General features: G+C 53.7%; 1 protein-coding gene and 2 long non-coding RNA genes across 6 annotated transcripts; 2 read left to right on the top strand and 1 right to left on the bottom strand.

Moving 5' to 3' along the window:
- Nucleotides 1-884: 884 nt before the first annotated feature.
- On the bottom strand, nt 885-7,612 carry D930048N14Rik (RIKEN cDNA D930048N14 gene). Its single transcript, NR_027958.1, has 4 exons — nt 7,353-7,612; nt 4,695-4,832; nt 4,453-4,574; nt 885-3,793 (listed from the first exon to the last, which is right to left on the bottom strand). It is a non-coding gene; the product is annotated as an RIKEN cDNA D930048N14 gene (long non-coding RNA).
- Nucleotides 1,476-6,476, top strand: Gm30058. Its single transcript, XR_388627.1, has 2 exons — nt 1,476-1,555; nt 5,769-6,476. It is a non-coding gene; the product is annotated as a predicted gene, 30058 (long non-coding RNA).
- On the top strand, nt 7,493-15,485 carry N4bp3 (NEDD4 binding protein 3). Of its 4 annotated transcripts, none has more exons than XM_006532766.4 (6): nt 7,748-7,888; nt 10,404-10,558; nt 12,292-12,639; nt 12,881-13,393; nt 14,037-14,291; nt 14,418-15,485. In XM_006532766.4, exons 3-6 carry the CDS (start codon nt 12,322-12,324, stop codon nt 14,943-14,945), a joined length of 1,614 nt encoding a protein of 537 aa, XP_006532829.1. In that variant the 5' UTR covers nt 7,748-7,888; nt 10,404-10,558; nt 12,292-12,321; the 3' UTR covers nt 14,946-15,485. The 4 variants fall into 4 exon arrangements, with proteins under 4 accessions (NP_666086.2, XP_006532829.1, XP_030101617.1 ...); XM_006532765.4 differs by lacking the exon at nt 7,748-7,888 and adding an exon at nt 8,723-9,942; NM_145974.3 differs by lacking the exon at nt 10,404-10,558 and having other exon boundaries at nt 7,493-7,888; nt 14,418-15,477.
- The last annotated feature ends 2,818 nt before the right edge of the window (nt 15,486-18,303 follow it).

The following is an 18,303-nucleotide window of genomic DNA, read 5'->3' as shown; positions in this document are numbered from 1 at the left end:
GTTCCTCCCCTGATTTCCTGTGAGGGAAGAAGCAGGTGATCTTCCTGCTTGCGTCACCCATGGCCAAGGGTGGCAGGGCAAAGCAGAGAGAACGCCTGCTCTCAGATTTCCTTTCTCGTGCCTGTGAAATCACACAGGAAAACAAATACAGGGAGGGCTTCAGTGTAGCCCAGTAGTAGAAAGCTTTATGTCAGACACGACCTATGAAAGCTGTATGGTGGTGCACGACTTCAATCCCCAAGCTCAGGAGACAGGCAAGCAGATGTCTGTCAATTAAAGGCCAGTCAGGTCTACATAACAAATTCCAGATCAGCCAGGGCTACAGTGAGACCCGAGGAAGCAAGTATATTTAGTGTGGGTAAAGCCCTGGGCTCAATTTCCAGTAAGCCCCCAAATAAAAGCATAGTAACAGCAATAGAAAATGTCTTCCCTGCCGGGCAGTGGTGGCACACACCTTTAATCCCAGCACTTGGGAGGCAGAGGCAGGTGGATTTCTGAGTTCGAGGTCAGCCTGGTCTACAGAGTGAGTTCCAGGACAGCCAGGACTACACAGAGAAACCCTGCTGGAGGGGGGGGGGGTGTCTTCCCTAAGATGTTTATGGATGAAATGCTGTTATCTGGAATTTGTTTGGAAACAACCCAGGAGGGCTGAGGGTGTAGCTGGGGATATACTTTGGTACAGAGGTTTATCAGATATGAGGCCCTGTCTTCCTTTCTTAGGAAAAGGGGATAAACAACCACCTGTACCCCCAGCCACTTGGGGTGCTGACGTAGGATGGCTTGGGCCTAGGGCTGCTAGTTGAAGGTTATCATCTACAAAGAAAAACCATGACTTTCACGTAGCCCAGGCTGGCCTAAACTCATTTGTAGTCAGGAACGACACATAAGAATCCAAGGTCACTTTATTGAGCTGATATTTTCCCTTTCCTTTTAAAGTACTGAGGTAAATACACTTAATATACCAAGTGCCACCATCTTACCCCGCTGGAGTGTGCTCAGTAGGGTTGAGTGTGCCCGACACTGCCTTATAGGCCAGACCCCTACCCCAGGTCCTAAACCCTTGAGAGCCTGGGGCCCAGGCTTCCATAGCGATGGAGCAAAGTGCTGTGGCCACTTAGGCTGGCAGCTCCTCCTGGACTGGCTGGTCCAGTTCTCTCTGTGGCCTAGCTGGGCAGCCTGGACTTCCGGGGCCGGGTCTCACCCTTGAGTCCTGGATGGCTCCTGCAGGTCTGAGCTGCGGGCACCTGAGCATGTCCTGGCAGGTCTCAGCTTCCACCCACAGCCTGCCTGGGGCTACCCAGGTCACCAGGTCACCAAGGGAGGAAGGGCTGCAGGAGAGGAGCCAAGTGAAGGCGCCTCCCAGCTCTGTCGGCTCAGGCAGGGCAATCCAAATCTGCTTTCAGGCCAAGATGAGAGGGAGGACTGGACCCAGGAGAAAGACAGTCACCTATGGCCCACGAGGAAGCTGCGGTATCGAGCAGTATCCGTCAGCCAGCTCTTTGCAAAGACTGGGGTCCTTAGTGGCCTCCAACAGAGCCCAAGTCTTCTCTCTCAGGTTGGATGTTGGCTCAGCTCCAAGGGGACAGGAGAGAGCAGGAAGGAGGGAGGGTGAGAAGTGAAGGGTGGGGGCTGCAGGGCTGTCAAGTCTCTGTACATCACACCAGTTCCTGCACCTGAGTGAACTTAAGCCAGTGATTTATCCTGTTCTACAAAGCCAAGAATCCAGGGCTCAGAAAGGTCACCAGGCAATTACAAAACCAGGGTCCACAGCAAGAACCACCTCTCCTTGTTCTCCTCTTCCTTGTTAGAAAACAGCCACGAAGTTCCTTTGGGGGGCAGACAGTGCATTGGAGAGGAGCCCGGCCAACTGTCAGGCCCCAGAGGAGACTGGAGTGAAGGCAAGACATCTCTCTCTGCCCTCCTAAAAGATCTTTGTTGGTCTACTAATTAAGATATCCTTAGACAGATGAAGATGAGGAAAGCTGGGGCGGGAGAGGTGCACGGCGATTAAGCACCTGCTGCTCTTACAGAGAAACTGAGTTTGGTTCCCAGCACCCACATCAAGCCATTTAAAGCTGCCTGTAACTCTGGCTAACTTGGGTACTGCATGGACATGAGGCACATACACACAATCAGGCACACACGCCTACACAGCATTTCTCTTACAGGAAGAAACTGGAGGTGTAACTCAGTTAGTAGAGTGCTTGCTGCGCATGTACAAGGCTCTGGACTCAATCCCCGGTACCAGGGCTGGGCATGGTGGCAAACCTCTTTAATCCCAGCACTCGAGAGGTAGCTGCAGAAGGATCAGAAGTTTGAGGTCTTCTGTTAGCCACAAGCTATGTTTAAGTCCATCCTGAGGTGCATGGGACCTCCATCTCAAAAAAGAAGAAAAATTGCCAGGTGTGGTTGTGCAAGCCTTTAGTCCCAACACTAGGGAGGTGGAGGCAGGTGAATCTCTGAGTCTGAGGCCAAACAGGTCTACATAGTGATATCCAGGATATCCAGGGCTATGTAGAGACACCCTACCTCAAAAACAAACAAACAAACAAACAAACAAACAAACAAACAAACAAACAAACAGAGAAAACCTGTGGTTCATTGCAAAACCGTTGGTGCTATAGAAAAGAATATGGGCTCTGGGCTCCCGGGATGGAAGGATGGCTAAGCGACAAATTTTGGGAAGGTGAACGGAGGAGCTCCATAGAGATTAAACATTGTCTTGATCTTTACAGAAGCTAGACATGGTGGGGGCACATCTGATCTGTAATCTCAGCACTATAGAAGCAGAGGCAGGATTATGACTTCCAGATTAATCTAGGCTAGAGAGCAAGACCCGGTGTTAAAAACTAAAACGAGAGCTGCCCAGACTGTTCACTGGGTAAAGGCTCTCCTGCTTCCTGTCCCCAGGCCTCAATTCAAAGGAGCCAGCATAGTCAAGCGTACTGTGTTAGGATGGCGTTTCCAAAACTCCTTCAAGACCTTGGGAGAATCTGTACTGGGCACCTATGTGCTCAGGGCTTGTTATTTTCTGGGAGTGACAAGACAGGACAAGTGACCCAGTGATAAGGGTGCATGGTGAAAGAGCCACTGGCAGGGAAGAGGCTGAGAGTGGCAACACTGTGATCAATTTTATGTTGAGGGTGGGAAGATGGACTCTGAAGATGGTGGGTCACCCCCAAACCAGCCAGTTACAAGGAGGAGGCTGAGACAGCCCCCAAGATGTAGGTGGCCCGGAGGCAGTAGCTGTGTCTAAGCCTGAGGGGGTGGCAGGGCCAGTCTTGGGCCTGAGACTCTACAACACAGGCTTCAGATGGCTGGAGACAAATGTGTGCGCTATAAGTTTCCTCTCAGGCAGGTTGGAGAGGAGCCTAGGAAGGCTGTTGCAACTGTCAAGAGGAGAGGTGACGGGGCCAGGGGTGACAGCCAGAGAGCGGATGAATTCCTATTCAACATGGGTAGCCCTAGGACCCTTACTGACTTGGGCACTTGCAGGCAACAGATAACTGAAGGAAATCAAATTGTCCCAGGGTAGCCAATTCAGGAAATAGGTACACCCAGGGAATCTGGTTTCACTTCAGCCCTGGCCTGGTGCCCCAAGTGCCTCACTCCTTGGCATTGGAACCACATGGCTTGCATGTCAAATCCATAGTTCTGTCAAATGTGGGGACAAGATACTCACGTATGCGTGTCTGCATGATGAACTCAAGAGGCAGACAGTTCAGTGGGTACACCCCCTCCTTGAGGCCAGCTGCCTGCACGAATCTAGTCTCGTTCATGTTGTGAGGCGAGCCTGCGATGGGAGGGAAGCAGCCTGACCTCTTGATGGCCTCTGATCCCCAACTCTGTCCAGCCCACCTTCTCTCTAAGACCTCAGAAAGGCAGACCCTTTCAGGCCCTCTAGCTCTGAGGTGTACTTTGGGGGTGGTAGATCATGTGCCCCCCACTGGACGCCCCCCAACTTTTTTATCAGAGAAAGCTGAACCAAGGACATCCAAGAGTCCAGTGGCATGTCCCATGCCTTGTTGACACAGAGGAAGGCATAAGGGGGGTAGGGGAAGAGAAGGCACTGGATGGTGTCTCCACCTACTTCTCTACAGGGTCAGCTGGTCCTACCTGCCTTGCCATTTCCTATCAAGGTAACAAGAGTAACAATACACACACACACACACACACACACACACACACACACACACACACACACACACAAAGAGTAACAATACGCAAAGGCTCAAAAGCCAGGCAGTATTTGTCGGGCCAGCTCCTCCCTAGGGGCAGGACAGTTGTCTTAGCAGTCTGTGGAGTCCCCAGCCTGTGCAAAGGATGGGGACAAGTAGCCTGCCTCCTGATGTCCCCTTGCTTCCCTGAATGACATCTTTGTTGAGAGGTTAGCAGCAGGCTCTCTCCCTCCACTCTAGCCCCTCAGATCTGCATCCCAGCCAGGATCCTTACCTGAAATGCCAGTTCTGAGTGTTCTGTTCAGCCAGGAGCCTCTAACCCAGTCCTTCCTGCTGGGATGCCCGGGATACAGCCACCATCCCTCTCTTCTGATAGCCTGGTAAAGGGAAAGAACACTGGAGGGGGAGGGAAGAAGGAGGAAACCAGAACCTGGATAAGTCACTGCATTTGCAAACATAGAAGGGGATCCAGGAAGGGGAGGGAGGTGGCCTTGGGTGTCACTGAACCTGACTCACTTAGAGATGGGGCAGCTGAAATGGTTCGCTGGGCGAAGTCTTTGCTGTACAAGCCCGAGGACCTGAGCTTGATCCTCCGAAGCCATGTAAAGGTAGAGAGAGAGAAACAGACTCCACAAACCGTCCACTGTCCTCCACCTGCACGCAAATGCATACACGTCAACATACAACAACAAACACACACACATACACACACCAAGAATAACAACAGCAGTAATCATTGCTAAGTATTTACAGAGCTAGGGAATTTGTAATCCCAGTATTTAGAGTATGGAAAGCAGGAAGATCAGGAGTTCAAAGCCATCCTCTGCTACCAAATGAGTTCAAGGACAGCCTGCCCTACAAGAGACTGTTTCAAACAAACAAACAAACAAAAAAGAATTTAGGGGGCTGGAGAGATGGCTCAGTGGTTAGGAACACTGCTTACTCTTCCAGCACACACATGGTAGCTCACAACTATAACTCCAAGATCGGACACCTTCACCCAGGCATACGTGTAGGCAAAACATCAATACACACAGAATAAAAGGATTTAGAATTAGTTTTGACTTTTTTCTCCTCAAGAATGTTCTCACCTCTTTTGCCTGGGTGCCCATAACCCATCCTCCCCGCTTCTGTTGGCAAGCAAGACTTGTGTGCACAGCACAGTGCATAGTCCAGCCTTGTGCAACCTTCTCCTTAGCCAGACAGATAAACTCCTGATTTCCCTTCTCTCTCTCTCTCTCTCTCTCTCTCTCTCTCTCTCTCTCTCTCTCTCTCAGATAAACTCCTGATTTCCCTTCTCTCTCTCTCTCTCTCTCTCTCTCTCAATTTATATGAGTACACTGTAGCTGTCAGACATGCCAGAAGAGGGCATCAGATGTCCCATTACAGATGGTTGTGAGCCACCCTGTGGTTGCTGGGAATTGAACTCAGGACCTCTGGAAGAGCAGTCAGTGCTCTTTACGGCTGAGCCTCTCTCCAGTCTGATCTTCCTATTTTTCTAAACTCTAAATACTGGGATTACAAATGCCCTAACTCCACAAATACTTGGTAATTATTATTGTTGCTGTTATTCTTGTGTCTGTATTGCAGAGGCTCTGCAGGATGATCCATGAGGCAGTTCTGGGACAACACCTGTGTGCCACCTTTGGGGAACTCTCCAGGCCCTGGCCTCCCTTCAGAGCTCCTCTACATCTGAACATGTCCAGATTTCTCCAGCTCTGGGCCTCAGAACCATGAATACACCTCCCTGAGGAAACATTTGAATTCTGGGCTTCTGTCAGGCTACTTGCCCAGAGAGGCATTTCCTCAGGTCCCCAAGACCATACGTGTGCTCTTATGGTCAATGTTCATCTGTCTCAGGCAACCCCGCTCCCCCATATACCTGCAGTCCCTGCATGACTGAGATACCAAGTGCTGTGAATGAGGTTTCTTAAAGAGAAAAATCCATTGTTAACATTTGACTACGGTAGAAATAGAAAACAGAGGCGGCAAATCGGTACCTGCTGGGCCACAGTAATGTTTTGTTGTTTAAATGAAGTTGACTTGCCTGATACAAAATTATCCATTTTAACTTAAGGTACTGGGAATTGAACCCAGGGCCTCAAGCAGCCTCTGAGAGAATGCTCTCCTACTGAGTCACACCCCAGCCCTCTGTAAGACAATGTAAAAGGAAAGTGCTGTCACCACCACCTGATTCCAGGACAAAACCCGATAACTTGCAAGGATCATCCTCATTTCTCCCTCCCTGTGGCTTCTAGCACTAGCCTGCATTCTGTCCATAAAGGTTCACACATGGTCTCTGCTGGGTTTCTTTGACTTACCATCACTTGTTAGAGGTTTGAGTTGTAGCATGAAATGGCACTATGCCTTTTCTGTGGTAAGTAATATTCCACTGTATGGTTGGACCACACTGTTTATCCTTTCACTAATTGCTGGAGGGTTTGACCTGTGTCCTTCTTTTGACTGTTATACACAGGATTGCTATGATCATCTGAGTGCAAGCACTTGTTGGCATACCTGATTTCTTTAGTCATATACCCAGGAGTGGAAATGCTATCATGAATCTGTTTAACTTACTGGTTTGGTTTTTTTTTTTTATCTTAAAAACAACAACAACAAAATTACGTGTATGTGCCAGCGTGAGTAAATGTGCACCCAGTGCGAGTAATGCCCCCAGGGGCCGGGGGTGGGGGTGAGGGGGGGGGCGTTCCATACCCTGGAACTGGAGCTGCAAAGGATTGTGAGCAACCACGTGGTTGCTGGGAACCAAAACCGGGTCCTCTGCTAGAGCAGCAAGTACTCTTAACCACTGAACCATCTCTCCATACACAACCCTTACCACCCCACCCCACCCCACCCCACCCCACCCCACATCTATGTTTAACTTTTTAAGGAAGAAAAGGTGTTCCAACTTCTTACTCTTGAACGTGTCTGAGTGTCCAGCCTTCGGTTTCCGTCCCCGCTACTGGCTTACCCAACCCATATGACTCATTTACACTATCAGTCTGGCCCCTAAAGGCATCTGAACCTGCCGCCCCTAGAAGGCTGCACAGGTAAATCAACCTCCCTCCAAAATAAAAGTCCAGCGGCTAACTACTGTAGACGCCTACTACACCTCTTCGGCTCTTAGAGCGCGTCTTGGGTTTATTCTCAAACGAGGAAAGTGGCGCTTACCTGAGAAAGAGGCGGCAGAGACCTGACCAACCCATCCCAGCAAGCCAGTTTGGAAGCTGGTTCTGGAAGGAAACCGGGTGAGGCGGGCGAGGCCCGAGTTGGAGGAGGAGGAGAAGGAGGAGCAGCAAGCAGTGCGGCGCGCGCTCTAGAGCCTCGTCCGGGCTGGGGTCTGCAGAGCTGCTGCACGTGAGCGAGCGAACGAGCACGCATCGCGGTGGCCGCTGCACCATGCGCGGCTAGCGGTGGGGTCCCGGCCCCGCAGCACCCGCGAGCCCGGGCGGGGCTCAGGTCGCTCGGGGGCGGTGCCGGTTCCCGCCCCCCACATCCGGGGGCCGGGCTGGGCGCTGGGGCTCGCGCCGCGCGGGTGAGTCAGGCCGGGTTTTCCCTCCGTCTCTGGGGCCAGCGGACGAGTGTCGCCCAGTGCGTCCTTTGCCCGCCGATCCGGCTCCCGCGCGTTCCCGAAGAGCCTGGGAAGAGAAAGGTTCGAGACCGAGCTGGGGACTGCAGCGCGCCCTAGGATTCACGGAGCCAGCATGGTAAGTGGGTAGGGCGGGTCGCTGAGGTCGTTCTCGGACACCCGGCGGGGGTTGGCAGGATGCTGTGCGCGCCCCGGTGTCCTCTGCTCCCGCGCACGAGGCTGACCTGTAAATGCATTTTCCGTGGAGCATCGCCCCGATCCCCACGCCGCAGCTAGGAGGGGCAGGCGCCCTTGGCGCAGGAGTCTGACCTCGGCCTCCGCCCCCTGCACCAGCTCTAAGCAGGCCCCACAGACGGCGGGCGGGAGACGTGCACCCCACCCCGCCCCCTGGGTAGCTAGGAGGGCCTCCGGTAGTTCTGGGATCCCTTGCTTCCTCCACAGCCTTCCTGGGCGCAGTTCCACCGGGATGTCCAACCTGTCTTCTCTGCCGCCTTCCCGGGGACACCACTCACCTGCCCTCACCCTCAGGGTACCCTCTTCCTGCCTCAGCCCCCTACTGTGTCTGGTCCTCACCTGGGGACCTGCGAACAGGGGACGTCCCAAGGTCTGGGACTCTGTTCCAGTCCTGACTTTAGCCTTTGACAAAAGTAAGGACCAGGACTCTTAAGGTATCTCAGTATTAAGATGGGAGCTTGGGACATACCCAACCCAAAGATACAGATTGGGAATGGTTGTCCTTGGGCGGGAGCAGAGGCGGGAGGCCCTCCTGGACCTAGAGATGAGCCTCCTCCCAGGCTCTCACAAGCAGGGCTTCTCTGCCGACTGGCTGCGTGTGGGTGTGTATGTGCAAGACTGAATGAAAGCGACCAGCTAGTTCCCGACACCGCCTCTAGCAGTTTCCTGAGCTCAAGAGTCCCTAAACCTGCGCCACTTCCACTATTTCTTCTTCTTACCTCTTTCCCCAGGGCGGGCAGGAGGGATCTCTGGGAGGGGGGTTAAGTTCCATCCCTCTCAACCTTGCCCTTGGGAGAAACAAGCATGGGGGGCTGGGCAGGCTACGTAGACAGCAGAGTATACTAGTGGAAGGTGACCCCTAGCTGGGACAGCTGGGTGTAGTATAGAGGGCTTTACTGTGGGAATCCAGATTGGTCCTCAAAGCGGAGTCTTCTTTCAGCGTGTGATTCCTTCTTTCAAGCCTCAGTTTCCCTATGTGTAGATAGGGTCCTTTATGCCGTGCTCCACCGACTAGTGTGGAGACGATGTGACATTGTGAAATAGAAGAGCTCAGAAACACTGAAGCACTGGACATAGAGCAAAATGTGGATAATTCTGTCCAGGGGGTAGGGTATGCCAGCTGCCCCCATCGCCTCTCAGGCTGTCCCCATTTTTGGAGTTGGGACATTCCAGTGTCATTCCTCTGTGGCAGCTGCAGGCACACCCCTCAGAAAGGCTGATCCCCCCAGCAGGTGGTGTGACCCTCCCCTGGGGCACTCTGGTGGGACTAGTGGCAGTTCAGGTTGAACTGTAACTCCTGCCTCGGGGAGGATGAGGTGCCCTAACCTGAAGGAAATGCAGTGAAAGCTGCCTCCCATACTGCTGAACATGACCTTGGGCACCTCATTCCACCTCCTGGATGTGCTTTGAAGAGGCATCCAGGGTCTGGTGCTGGGGTGCCCCGCTGGGTACCTCTATTTGAGGCTTTCTGCACTGCTGGCTGATCCTGGGGCCAGAGGGAGACAGGAATGAAGGGGTACTGCTGTGGCTGGATGAGTAATGGTGTGTTCAGCTCCTTACAGAGCCCTGGGCATTAAGATAGACACCCTACTGTGGCAGCACAGCCCTAGCATTTGGTGGAACCCCCCCCCCACTCCCACTTTCTGTACTGCTCTGATCTCCCAGAGGTTATGAGGCTCTTGCTAGCTCTCTCCTACACACACACACACACACACACACACACACACATCACAGGCCAGAGAGCCTGCACAGCTGCCCTGGCCCAGGCAGGCAATCCCAAGGCTCCTAAGCAACGGAAAGGAAGGAATGTGTGTGTTGGGGGAGGGGCAGGGGTAGGTTGGGTTCTCTAGGAAAAGGGTTAGCCTCCAAACTAAGACCAGGGATGGCCTCAGCCCAGCAGGTCGAGCAGACAGTGCTACTGAGTGAGACCTGGTCTGGGTGGGTGACCTTGTATAAGCCATATTGTCCGTTGTTGGACAGGACTGTCCTCACTTTGGTCTCGTAACATACATTTGTCTACAGGACACTGTTTTCCGTATGAGGCCATTTGCATAGTTTGGCTCACGGCCACACTGGTTCATCCCTGAGACCTGAGACCCTTTTTGTGGGTACCACATAGTGTCAGTTGTTTCTCATGAGACTGCAAGCGAGTGACTGCACACAGGAAAGTGAGGGTCTGTGTGTTTGGGGTGCAATGGGTATATCTGACACTGTCCCCAGTGGGCATCCAGGACTTAACAGTTCACAAAGCCCTTTCTCCTCCGCGGCCTCTTTGTCAGTTATCCTGACAGAGATGACGGGGGTGGGGGGGGGGCCGAGGGGGGGGGGAGATGGCTGGAGACTAGATCTTGTTCCTTGAGGAGCAACTGAATATTTCACACGCGGTCATGTCTATCTAGCTCGTCAAGGTGAGGCAGTGTTGAATGGGGAGACAAGGTGACCAGGTCAAATTCTTTTGATTGTGGGTGACATCCTGAGTCCTCCTAGACACTTGGCAGTCCTGGTGGTGCTCGGATCCCGTGAGTCTTCATCATGACCAGTTCTGTGACCTTAGGTAGGTCATTCCATCTTTTTGAGCCTCCAAGGGCTTACCTTTTTTAGAGGGATACTGAGCTGGGGGGTGGCAGCACACGCCTTTAATCTCAGCACTCTGTCTCAAAACCCAAGATAAATAAATGAATTACATTTTAAAAGGAGAGCTATTGACGCCATATTCTCCTTGAGACTCCTGCAAAATGCCATGTTACTGAAAGAGCCCCAGCTCCAGTAGTCCCTATCTCTTGAGTTTACATAGCTTGTGATATCCCTAGAAGGGTCCGACTGTTCATATGGAGCTGGGCTGGGTGTTTAAACTAAGACTTGCACCCCACCTTGAGTGGTGTGTTTTTTAGGAGCAGAGCAGGCCATTACAGTTATTTATTGCCTAGGGTAGAGTTGGCTGTGGAGTGGGGGTGGGGACCAGGCTGCCCTCCCTCTCCCAGAGAGTCCTTTGTCTTTCACAAACACAAAACCTGGAAATGGTTGAGGATGGAGCCTCCTAACCACCATTGTTTGGGGTGGGAGTGGGTGTCCCGGAAGCTCATTGGGTGGGTGGCGGTGGGTACTCCCAGATGCAGCCTGCCTGCCAGACATCTGCCTGGCACTGGGAGCAGCTGTGTGTGGGTGGATGGGAAGCATATAAGGTGCCATTCACTGCTGGTTGTTTGCACCTACCGTGTGCTGGGCAGTGGGTGTGGCACACACACCCGCCTCCTGAGAGTTAGGCCCCAGAACATGTGGGAGACAGTTCAGAAGCCTGGTCCCGTGGTGTGGAGCTGAAGTGTGTAGTGAAGCTCAGCCTTGGTGTTCTGTGCTGACTGTGGCTTCAGGCCAGTCCTGGTCACATTATCTTACCCCGTGCTCTCCGGCATCTCTACATGATAAATGCTGACTATCGTAGCTTTTCTGCTCCTGAAGTAGGCACGGCTCACATGGGCTAGGCATGGCTAAGGTCACAAGCTGCTAGCTGCCAGCCCCGGTTCTGTGAGCCTGGCTGGTGGCACCTAACAACAGAACACAGCGACATTATAAAGTCTGTCTGCCTCTCTTCCCTCTGCCGCCGTCACTGCCTAGACCTGGACACCTGTTCCGGAAACAGAGGCCATTGTTCCTCCCCTTAGGCCCTTCCTGTGTGTATCACCATCCTTCCTCCCCTTGGGCCCTTCCTGTTTGTATCCCTCCCACTGTATCCCGCCTGCCCCCAACCTCACCCACTCCAGATGTTTCCCTGGGGGACCTCTGACCCTTTGAGGGAAGAGGGGTTTCCCACCTAGAGAAGCCAGAAGGACAGACCTGCGTTCTGGTTCTCAGTTCTTGTTCCTTCCCCACCCCCCAAATTTGATTTAGAGCCCATCAGAAGTAAGCAAGGTCATGGGTCAGACAAAACCTGAGCCACCCTCTGCCCTTTGCTGGCTCGTTTCTAGGAAGAAGGCCCTTGCCCTACAACTTGAGGGCCTCACCTTCCTGCCTTGCCTCTGCATTCCGCTTCAGACCCCTGTCTGGGAGCTGTGCCTTTAGGTGTTCCCGTGGAAGTCCCATTTCCTTTGCTTTAGACTCAGTCTGACAGTAGTCAGTGTACCCTTTCCATCGCTTGCCATCCTGTGACTCCCATTCTGTTCACACATATCTGCTTCTGACAGGCCTGGGCAGAGCGAGTTGCTTACAGATGGCAAGTGTCTGGTTTTAGTGCATCTGGGAACTCGGGTACTGAGTGCCCACCTGCCACTAATGGAGCCTTCTGATTCCCAGAATCAGCTGCCCGAGCCCTGTTGAACCTTCATGGCCACAACCTCAGGCCCTGCTGGCATTGCCATGGGCAGCGTAGGTAGCCTGTTGGAACGGCAAGACTTTTCCCCTGAAGAACTTCGGGCCGCACTGGCTGGCTCCCGGGGCTCCCGGCAGCCCGATGGGCTCCTCCGGAAAGGCTTGGGCCAACGAGAGTTCTTCAGCTACCTGCATCTCCCCAAGAAAGATGGCAAGACCACCAAGCGAGCCCCTCGGAACGAGCCAGACTATGCCACCCTCTACTACCGGGAGCATCCTCGGGCTGGTGACTTCAGCAAGACTTCCCTGCCTGAGCGGGGTCGCTTTGACAAGGTGCATCTGCGTTTCAGGGGATTGGGCCCAGCTCAGAGACTGTGATGCTGGGGTGGTTAGCTGGGAGGCCCTGACCGTGGGATGGGGCAGATTGAGGTGTGGGAAGTCTGAAGCCTGACCAATGCCTCCTTGTGATACTACCCTGTATTCTCAGAGGGGATTCCCTAGGGCCTTCGGGGGCACGAGGTAGAAAAAAGTGGCCAACTCAACCTTGCTCACACCTACGTTCTCTTCCTGACAGTGCCGAATCCGTCCTTCTGTGTTCAAGCCTCCTGTGGGCTCTGGGAAAGGCTTCTTGTCCATGCAAAGCCTGGCAGCCCACAAGGGCCAGAAGTTGTGGCGAAGCAACGGCAGCCTGCACACTCTGGCCTGTCACCCACCCCTGAGCCCTGGGCCTCGGGCCAGTCAGGCCCGTGCACAGTTGCTTCACGCTCTCAGCCTAGATGAAGGTGGCCCTGAGCCCAGCCTGTCGGACTCTTCCAGCGGGGGTAGTTTTGGCCGTAGTCCAGGTACTGGCCCCAGCCCCTTCAGCTCCTCCTTGGGCCACATTAATCACCTTGGAGGCTCCCTGGACCGTGCTCCAAGGAGCCCCAAGGAGTCTGGACCTCTGGCGGTCCTGAGCTGCCTGCCCGAACCACCTCCCCCCTATGAGTTCTCCTGCCCCACTACTGAAGAGGTCGCCGTGTTGCCTGAGGCCCGTGAAGAGCTCAAGAGGGACCTCGGTGACCAGGATGTTTCTAACTCCTTTACTCAGGTGAGGGGACCCCTGCCCTGGAGTGCTTTGTCCCTTGCATTGGTATAGGGACCAGATTCATCTCTGACATCTGGCATAACTTGAGGTAGGGACAAACCGTGAGCGAGGCCTAAGCATGGTATGATATTGGGGGCCGGTTGCGTGGTAGAGGCAGCAGAGAATGAGACCAGAGGCTATGGCCCTGATGGGGTCCTTTCTCTCATTGTGCTTAAGGAAAGAAAACATCAAACAAACCAGCAAAAACCGCCTGTAAACTGGCAGTATGACTCAGTGGTAGAGTACTTGCCTAGCATGTGTGAGGCCCTAAGTTTGAATCTCACCACTGAAAAGAAAGAGGCAGCTCCCCTTAGCCACCCTTCAACTACATGGAGGGATTCCATGGCCCCTTGGTCCTGCCTGGGAACTGTGTAGGAAGGAGGGAGACTGTTTCTGTGAGTTGCGTGTAGTAAGAACAGTGTGGAGAGCCTCTTTGGGTATGAAGCGTGTGTGGTCAGGACCCTGGGTTCTGTAGCCTAGGTGCATAAGACATTAATGGTGGCTGGCTATGGGCACAAATGAATGTTGTTATGGGGAAGGCCAAGTATGGAAATCTGAGCGAGGCTGTGCCCATTGCTAACCAGTTAGTTCCTCTTTCCTGCTGCAGGTGCTAGAGGAGCGCCAGCGGTTGTGGTTGTCTGAGCTGAAGCGTCTGTATGTGGAACGACTTCATGAGGTGGCCCAGAAAGCTGAGCGCAGCGAGCGCAACCTCCAACTGCAGCTGTTTATGGCTCAACAGGAGCAGCGGCGCCTGCGCAAGGAGCTGCGGGCTCAGCAGGGCCTGGCCCCAGAGCCTCGGACGTCTGGGTCCTCCATGGAGGCTGACCCCAATGCTCGGCCAGAGGAAGAAGCCCGATGGGAGGTAGGACACCATCTGAGGCATCCCATGCTGTCTCTTTGTCCTGATCCCATGCTCTATTCCATCAGACAGCCGGCCCCAGTGTCATACAGTGTTTGGCCCCTGCTCACGGTTTGTCCTTTACCCCAGGTGTGCCAGAAGACCGCGGAGATCAGTCTGTTGAAACAGCAGCTCCGGGAAGCCCAGGCGGAGCTGGCACAGAAGCTGGCAGAGATCTTCAGTTTGAAGACGCAACTTCGGGGCAGCCGGGCACAAGCCCAGGCTCAGGACGCTGAGCTAGCCAGGCTGCGGGAGGCAGTGCACAGCCTGCAGGAGCAGGCACCGCGGGAGGAAGCCCCAGGCAGCTGCGAGACAGATGACTGCAAGAGCAGAGGACTGCTGGGGGAGGCAGGAGGCAGTGAAGCCAGAGAAGGGGCCGAGCAGCTGAGGGCAGAGCTGCTGCAAGAGCGGCTTAGGGGCCAGGAGCAGGCTCTGCGCTTTGAGCAGGAGAGGCAGACTTGGCAGGAGGAAAAGGAGAGGGTGCTGCGCTACCAGCGAGAAATCCAAGGGAGCTACATGGACATGTACCGCCGCAACCAGGCACTTGAACACGAGCTGCGGCTGCTGCGGGAGCCTCCTACATCCTGGAGTCCCCGGCTGGAGTCCTCCAAGATCTGAGGCTCGCCAAGTGTGCTGACAGTGGGCATACTGTCAGAAGATACCCTGAGATGGCAGGCTCCTCCCTTGCACTGGTTGGAGGCAGAATCTGTAGAGGCCAGATCAGGGATGGGACGCCCGCCCCGTGGAGGGCTCCAGCGGGCAATGGGATGGATAGGGTACCTGCTCCCGAAGCTGTGGCAAAGTCTTGCTAGCAGCGAACCACACCCAGGGAGGGTCTAGCCCTGCTTCCAACAGTGGGTGTGGCCTGGTAAAGTAGGTTGGAGCCGTCCAAGCTTCAGCCCCACGATGCAGAAGAGCAGGAGAGGAGGAGGGTGGCATGTGACCTGGCCTGAGGTCTTCCTCCATGGAAGGAGCCAGGGTTGGGAAGATTGGCCACCTCCAGAATAAAAAGCACGTTTTTATGAGGAGGCCTAGTTGATAAGATTGTCCTTGGCCTGAGGCCAGAGGCTCCTGGATGGTCAGTGCTCCAGGCCTTGGACCTAGGCTGTAGTTCCTTCTATGTTCCCAACAATGGAAAGAATATACCCCATTGCAGTCTCTGGTCTTATGTGTTTGAAAATGGAGGAATGTTATTCCTTGCTCCCATACCCCCACAGGCCTTAGCTGCTGTGTGGGCTGCAAGCGCTTTCTTCGACACCATCGGATGTTTGAGAAGAAACAATGCCAGGGGAAACAAAAGGATTGGTCGACAGGCATTTGCAGAACATGAAGTATTTTTCTGGTGGGATGTCTGGATCCTGGGTGCCCAGGCAGCTGCTGGGTTTGGAGCCAGCTCAAGACAGCTTCCTCTGTAATATGTAAAAGCTCCCGTGGGCTCTGCCACCTCCAGCTGTGGTGTGCCCCTCCCTCCATGGCATGGGGGCCAGAGGCAGGTGCAGGAACTCTGGTCATTTCCAGGATTAGCGGTAGAGGCCTGTGGGGTATTTTATCTTGCATTAGTACTGCTTTGTGTTCTAGAGAGTTCTGGGGAAAGAGTCCCTCATTCTGTACCTGGTCTCCAAGCTGACCTTTTAAATCTCCGCTTCCAGCTAAAGCTGATCCCAGGTCCCTGAAACCCTCAGACACCCCTACCTTAGCAGTGGCGAGCATCCTATGGGCTTTGTTCCCCTTGGGCTAGGGACGGATGCAGCTGATACCTCCTTTGCCTACCACCTACCTTACCTGCTTTCTTCTTTCTTTCTTGTTTGTTTGTTTTGGTTTTTCGAGACAGAGTTTCTCTGTATAGCCCTGGCTGCCCTGAAACTCACTTTGTAGACCAGGCTGGCCTTAAACTCAGAAATCTGCCTGCCTCTGCCTCCCGAGTGCTGGGATTAAAGGTGAGCGCCACCATGCCCGGCTTCTTCTTTCTTTCTTTCTTTCCTCTTTTTTTTTTCCCTTTGAGTCAGGGTTTTGCTATGTAGGCCTATAGCCCAGACGGACCTGATTCTGCTGCTCACCTGTTGGAATTAAGAGACCTGTTCCACCTTAGCCTGCCGCCTTTCCTTTTCCTTGTGTTAGACAGGGTCTCCCAGTATAGCCCAGTCTAATCTTGGACTCAAAAATCCTGCCTCTGCCTCTTAAACGCTGGGCTTATAGGCCTTGTATCTCCACTTGGGCTCTCTTCCTCTAGAGAGAAACCACTTGCTACAGATGCGTGATAGGAGTAGCTACTTAGCTACCACAAACGTACATACTGTCTGCCTGGTATTATGTTGGGCACAGGTGGTCTTGGGGACACAAGACAATTTCAGTGTGTTTCCCTGCTCTGAGTGGGGGGAGGGAGGGTCTAATAGCCATTTTTCTTATTTTGATTTTTGAGATGGGGTCTCTCTACGTAGCTCTTGTCCTGGGATTTAGCTTGTAGACTGTGATCACCTTGAACTCACAGAGATCCACCTGCCCAACTGAACACAGCCACTCATTTGCCTCCTTTACCTTCCTTGGAACCATTCAAGAATCCTTTGTTCCGAAGTGTCACAGATCTCTTGATCTCGGTCCATGTCTGTGAGCCTCTGAGGTCCAGCAAGTAGGTGGCCCGGTTTAGATGCCCAGCTGTGGCCTGTGACACCTGATCTGACTGATGGGCCCCACCTTTCTTAGGGTGTGTGACTGGGTGTGTGAGTTGTTTCGTGTGTGGAAGTTGTGTTTACGATCTGTGAGTGGCAGGTGTGTGTAGATGTTCTTGGGGATGGTGGGTGTGTCCAAGGGGGGGGGTGTGTGTGTGTCACTTTGGCTCTAAAAGCCAGCTCCTGGGTGGAAGCCAGGCGCGCTTCCTGACCCTCTGCCTTCCATTTTTTCCTGACTGTTCCAGCCCTTTGTACTGGTCACACTAGGTAGATCCTTCATCCCAGATAGTCCTCTGGGAGTAGCTTGAGACACGTAGGCCCACACCTGAGTCCTGGTTCCCACCAGAAGTTGGGGGTTAGGTAAGCTAATCCCCACAGTCCATGATACCCACTTCCATTTCATAGGTCCCTGCAAACAGGAGTCCCTGGGCTACTAGGTCCCGAGGAGGTCTCCCCTAATAAGTCAGTTGTTAGCCTAAAGTCTGAGTTACTTCCTCAGCAGGGCCAGAAGCCAGTCAGGCCAGGTGCCCACGTGCCCACCTTTTGGAGTACCCACTCCACAGTGCAGTTCCCCACCCAGCAATTACGACCTGGGTTGGCCAGTAGAGCCAGCGGGGGTGGGTGGGCGGTACCAAAACTTGGCAGTGGTGCCAGAAACCAGGGCCAGGCCCAGATGTAGAGGGGGGGAGGGCAGCCCAGAACCAGATCTCTTGTTAGCTCATCCTTCCTTGGCAAACCAGTTCCCTGGTCCCCAAGCAGGCTGGGTGGCTCTGGGGCCAGTTGGTCATAGAAGTCACTGTCACAGCTACCGGAGGAGCCCGTCCCTGCTGCTTCTAGAAGACCCCTGACCCAGCCGTTTATGTGGAAATCTAGTGAGCATCTCACACTTCCCAGCTTTCTGCCTCAGATCCCTCCAGTTCACACGACATTTCTTCCTGTTAGCCTGTCACTTGATGCCAGCAGCCTTCTAGGACCTTCCAACTTCAGTGATCTTGGCAGCTGCTCTTGGCTCTCTGGTCAGACCACTGTGGGCTGTCCCAGCCCAAAACCAAAGTTGACAGGAGGAAGACACTAATTTCTGGAGCCTTTGGGAAAGGGAAGAAGAGGGGGTCCTGAGTAGGTCCTGAGCTTGACTGGGAAGATAGCTTGGGCTCCCTTAGTGGAGCCCCGATTCCACGGTCCCACATAGAGGTAGCCAGCACTTGCTTGTTGCTTCTTAGAGGTTTGAAACTGTAGAGCCCCTCCACTACTGTCTCCCCCAGGTGTTTCTAGTGCTCTAACTGTTGGCTTGCCTGACTCCACTGGGCTGT

The sequence above is a fragment of the Mus musculus genome, chromosome 11 (genome assembly GCF_000001635.26).
Source record: "Mus musculus strain C57BL/6J chromosome 11, GRCm38.p6 C57BL/6J".
Classification (NCBI taxonomy): Eukaryota; Metazoa; Chordata; class Mammalia; order Rodentia; family Muridae; genus Mus; species Mus musculus.
This window is presented reverse-complemented; position numbering and strand designations above follow the sequence as displayed.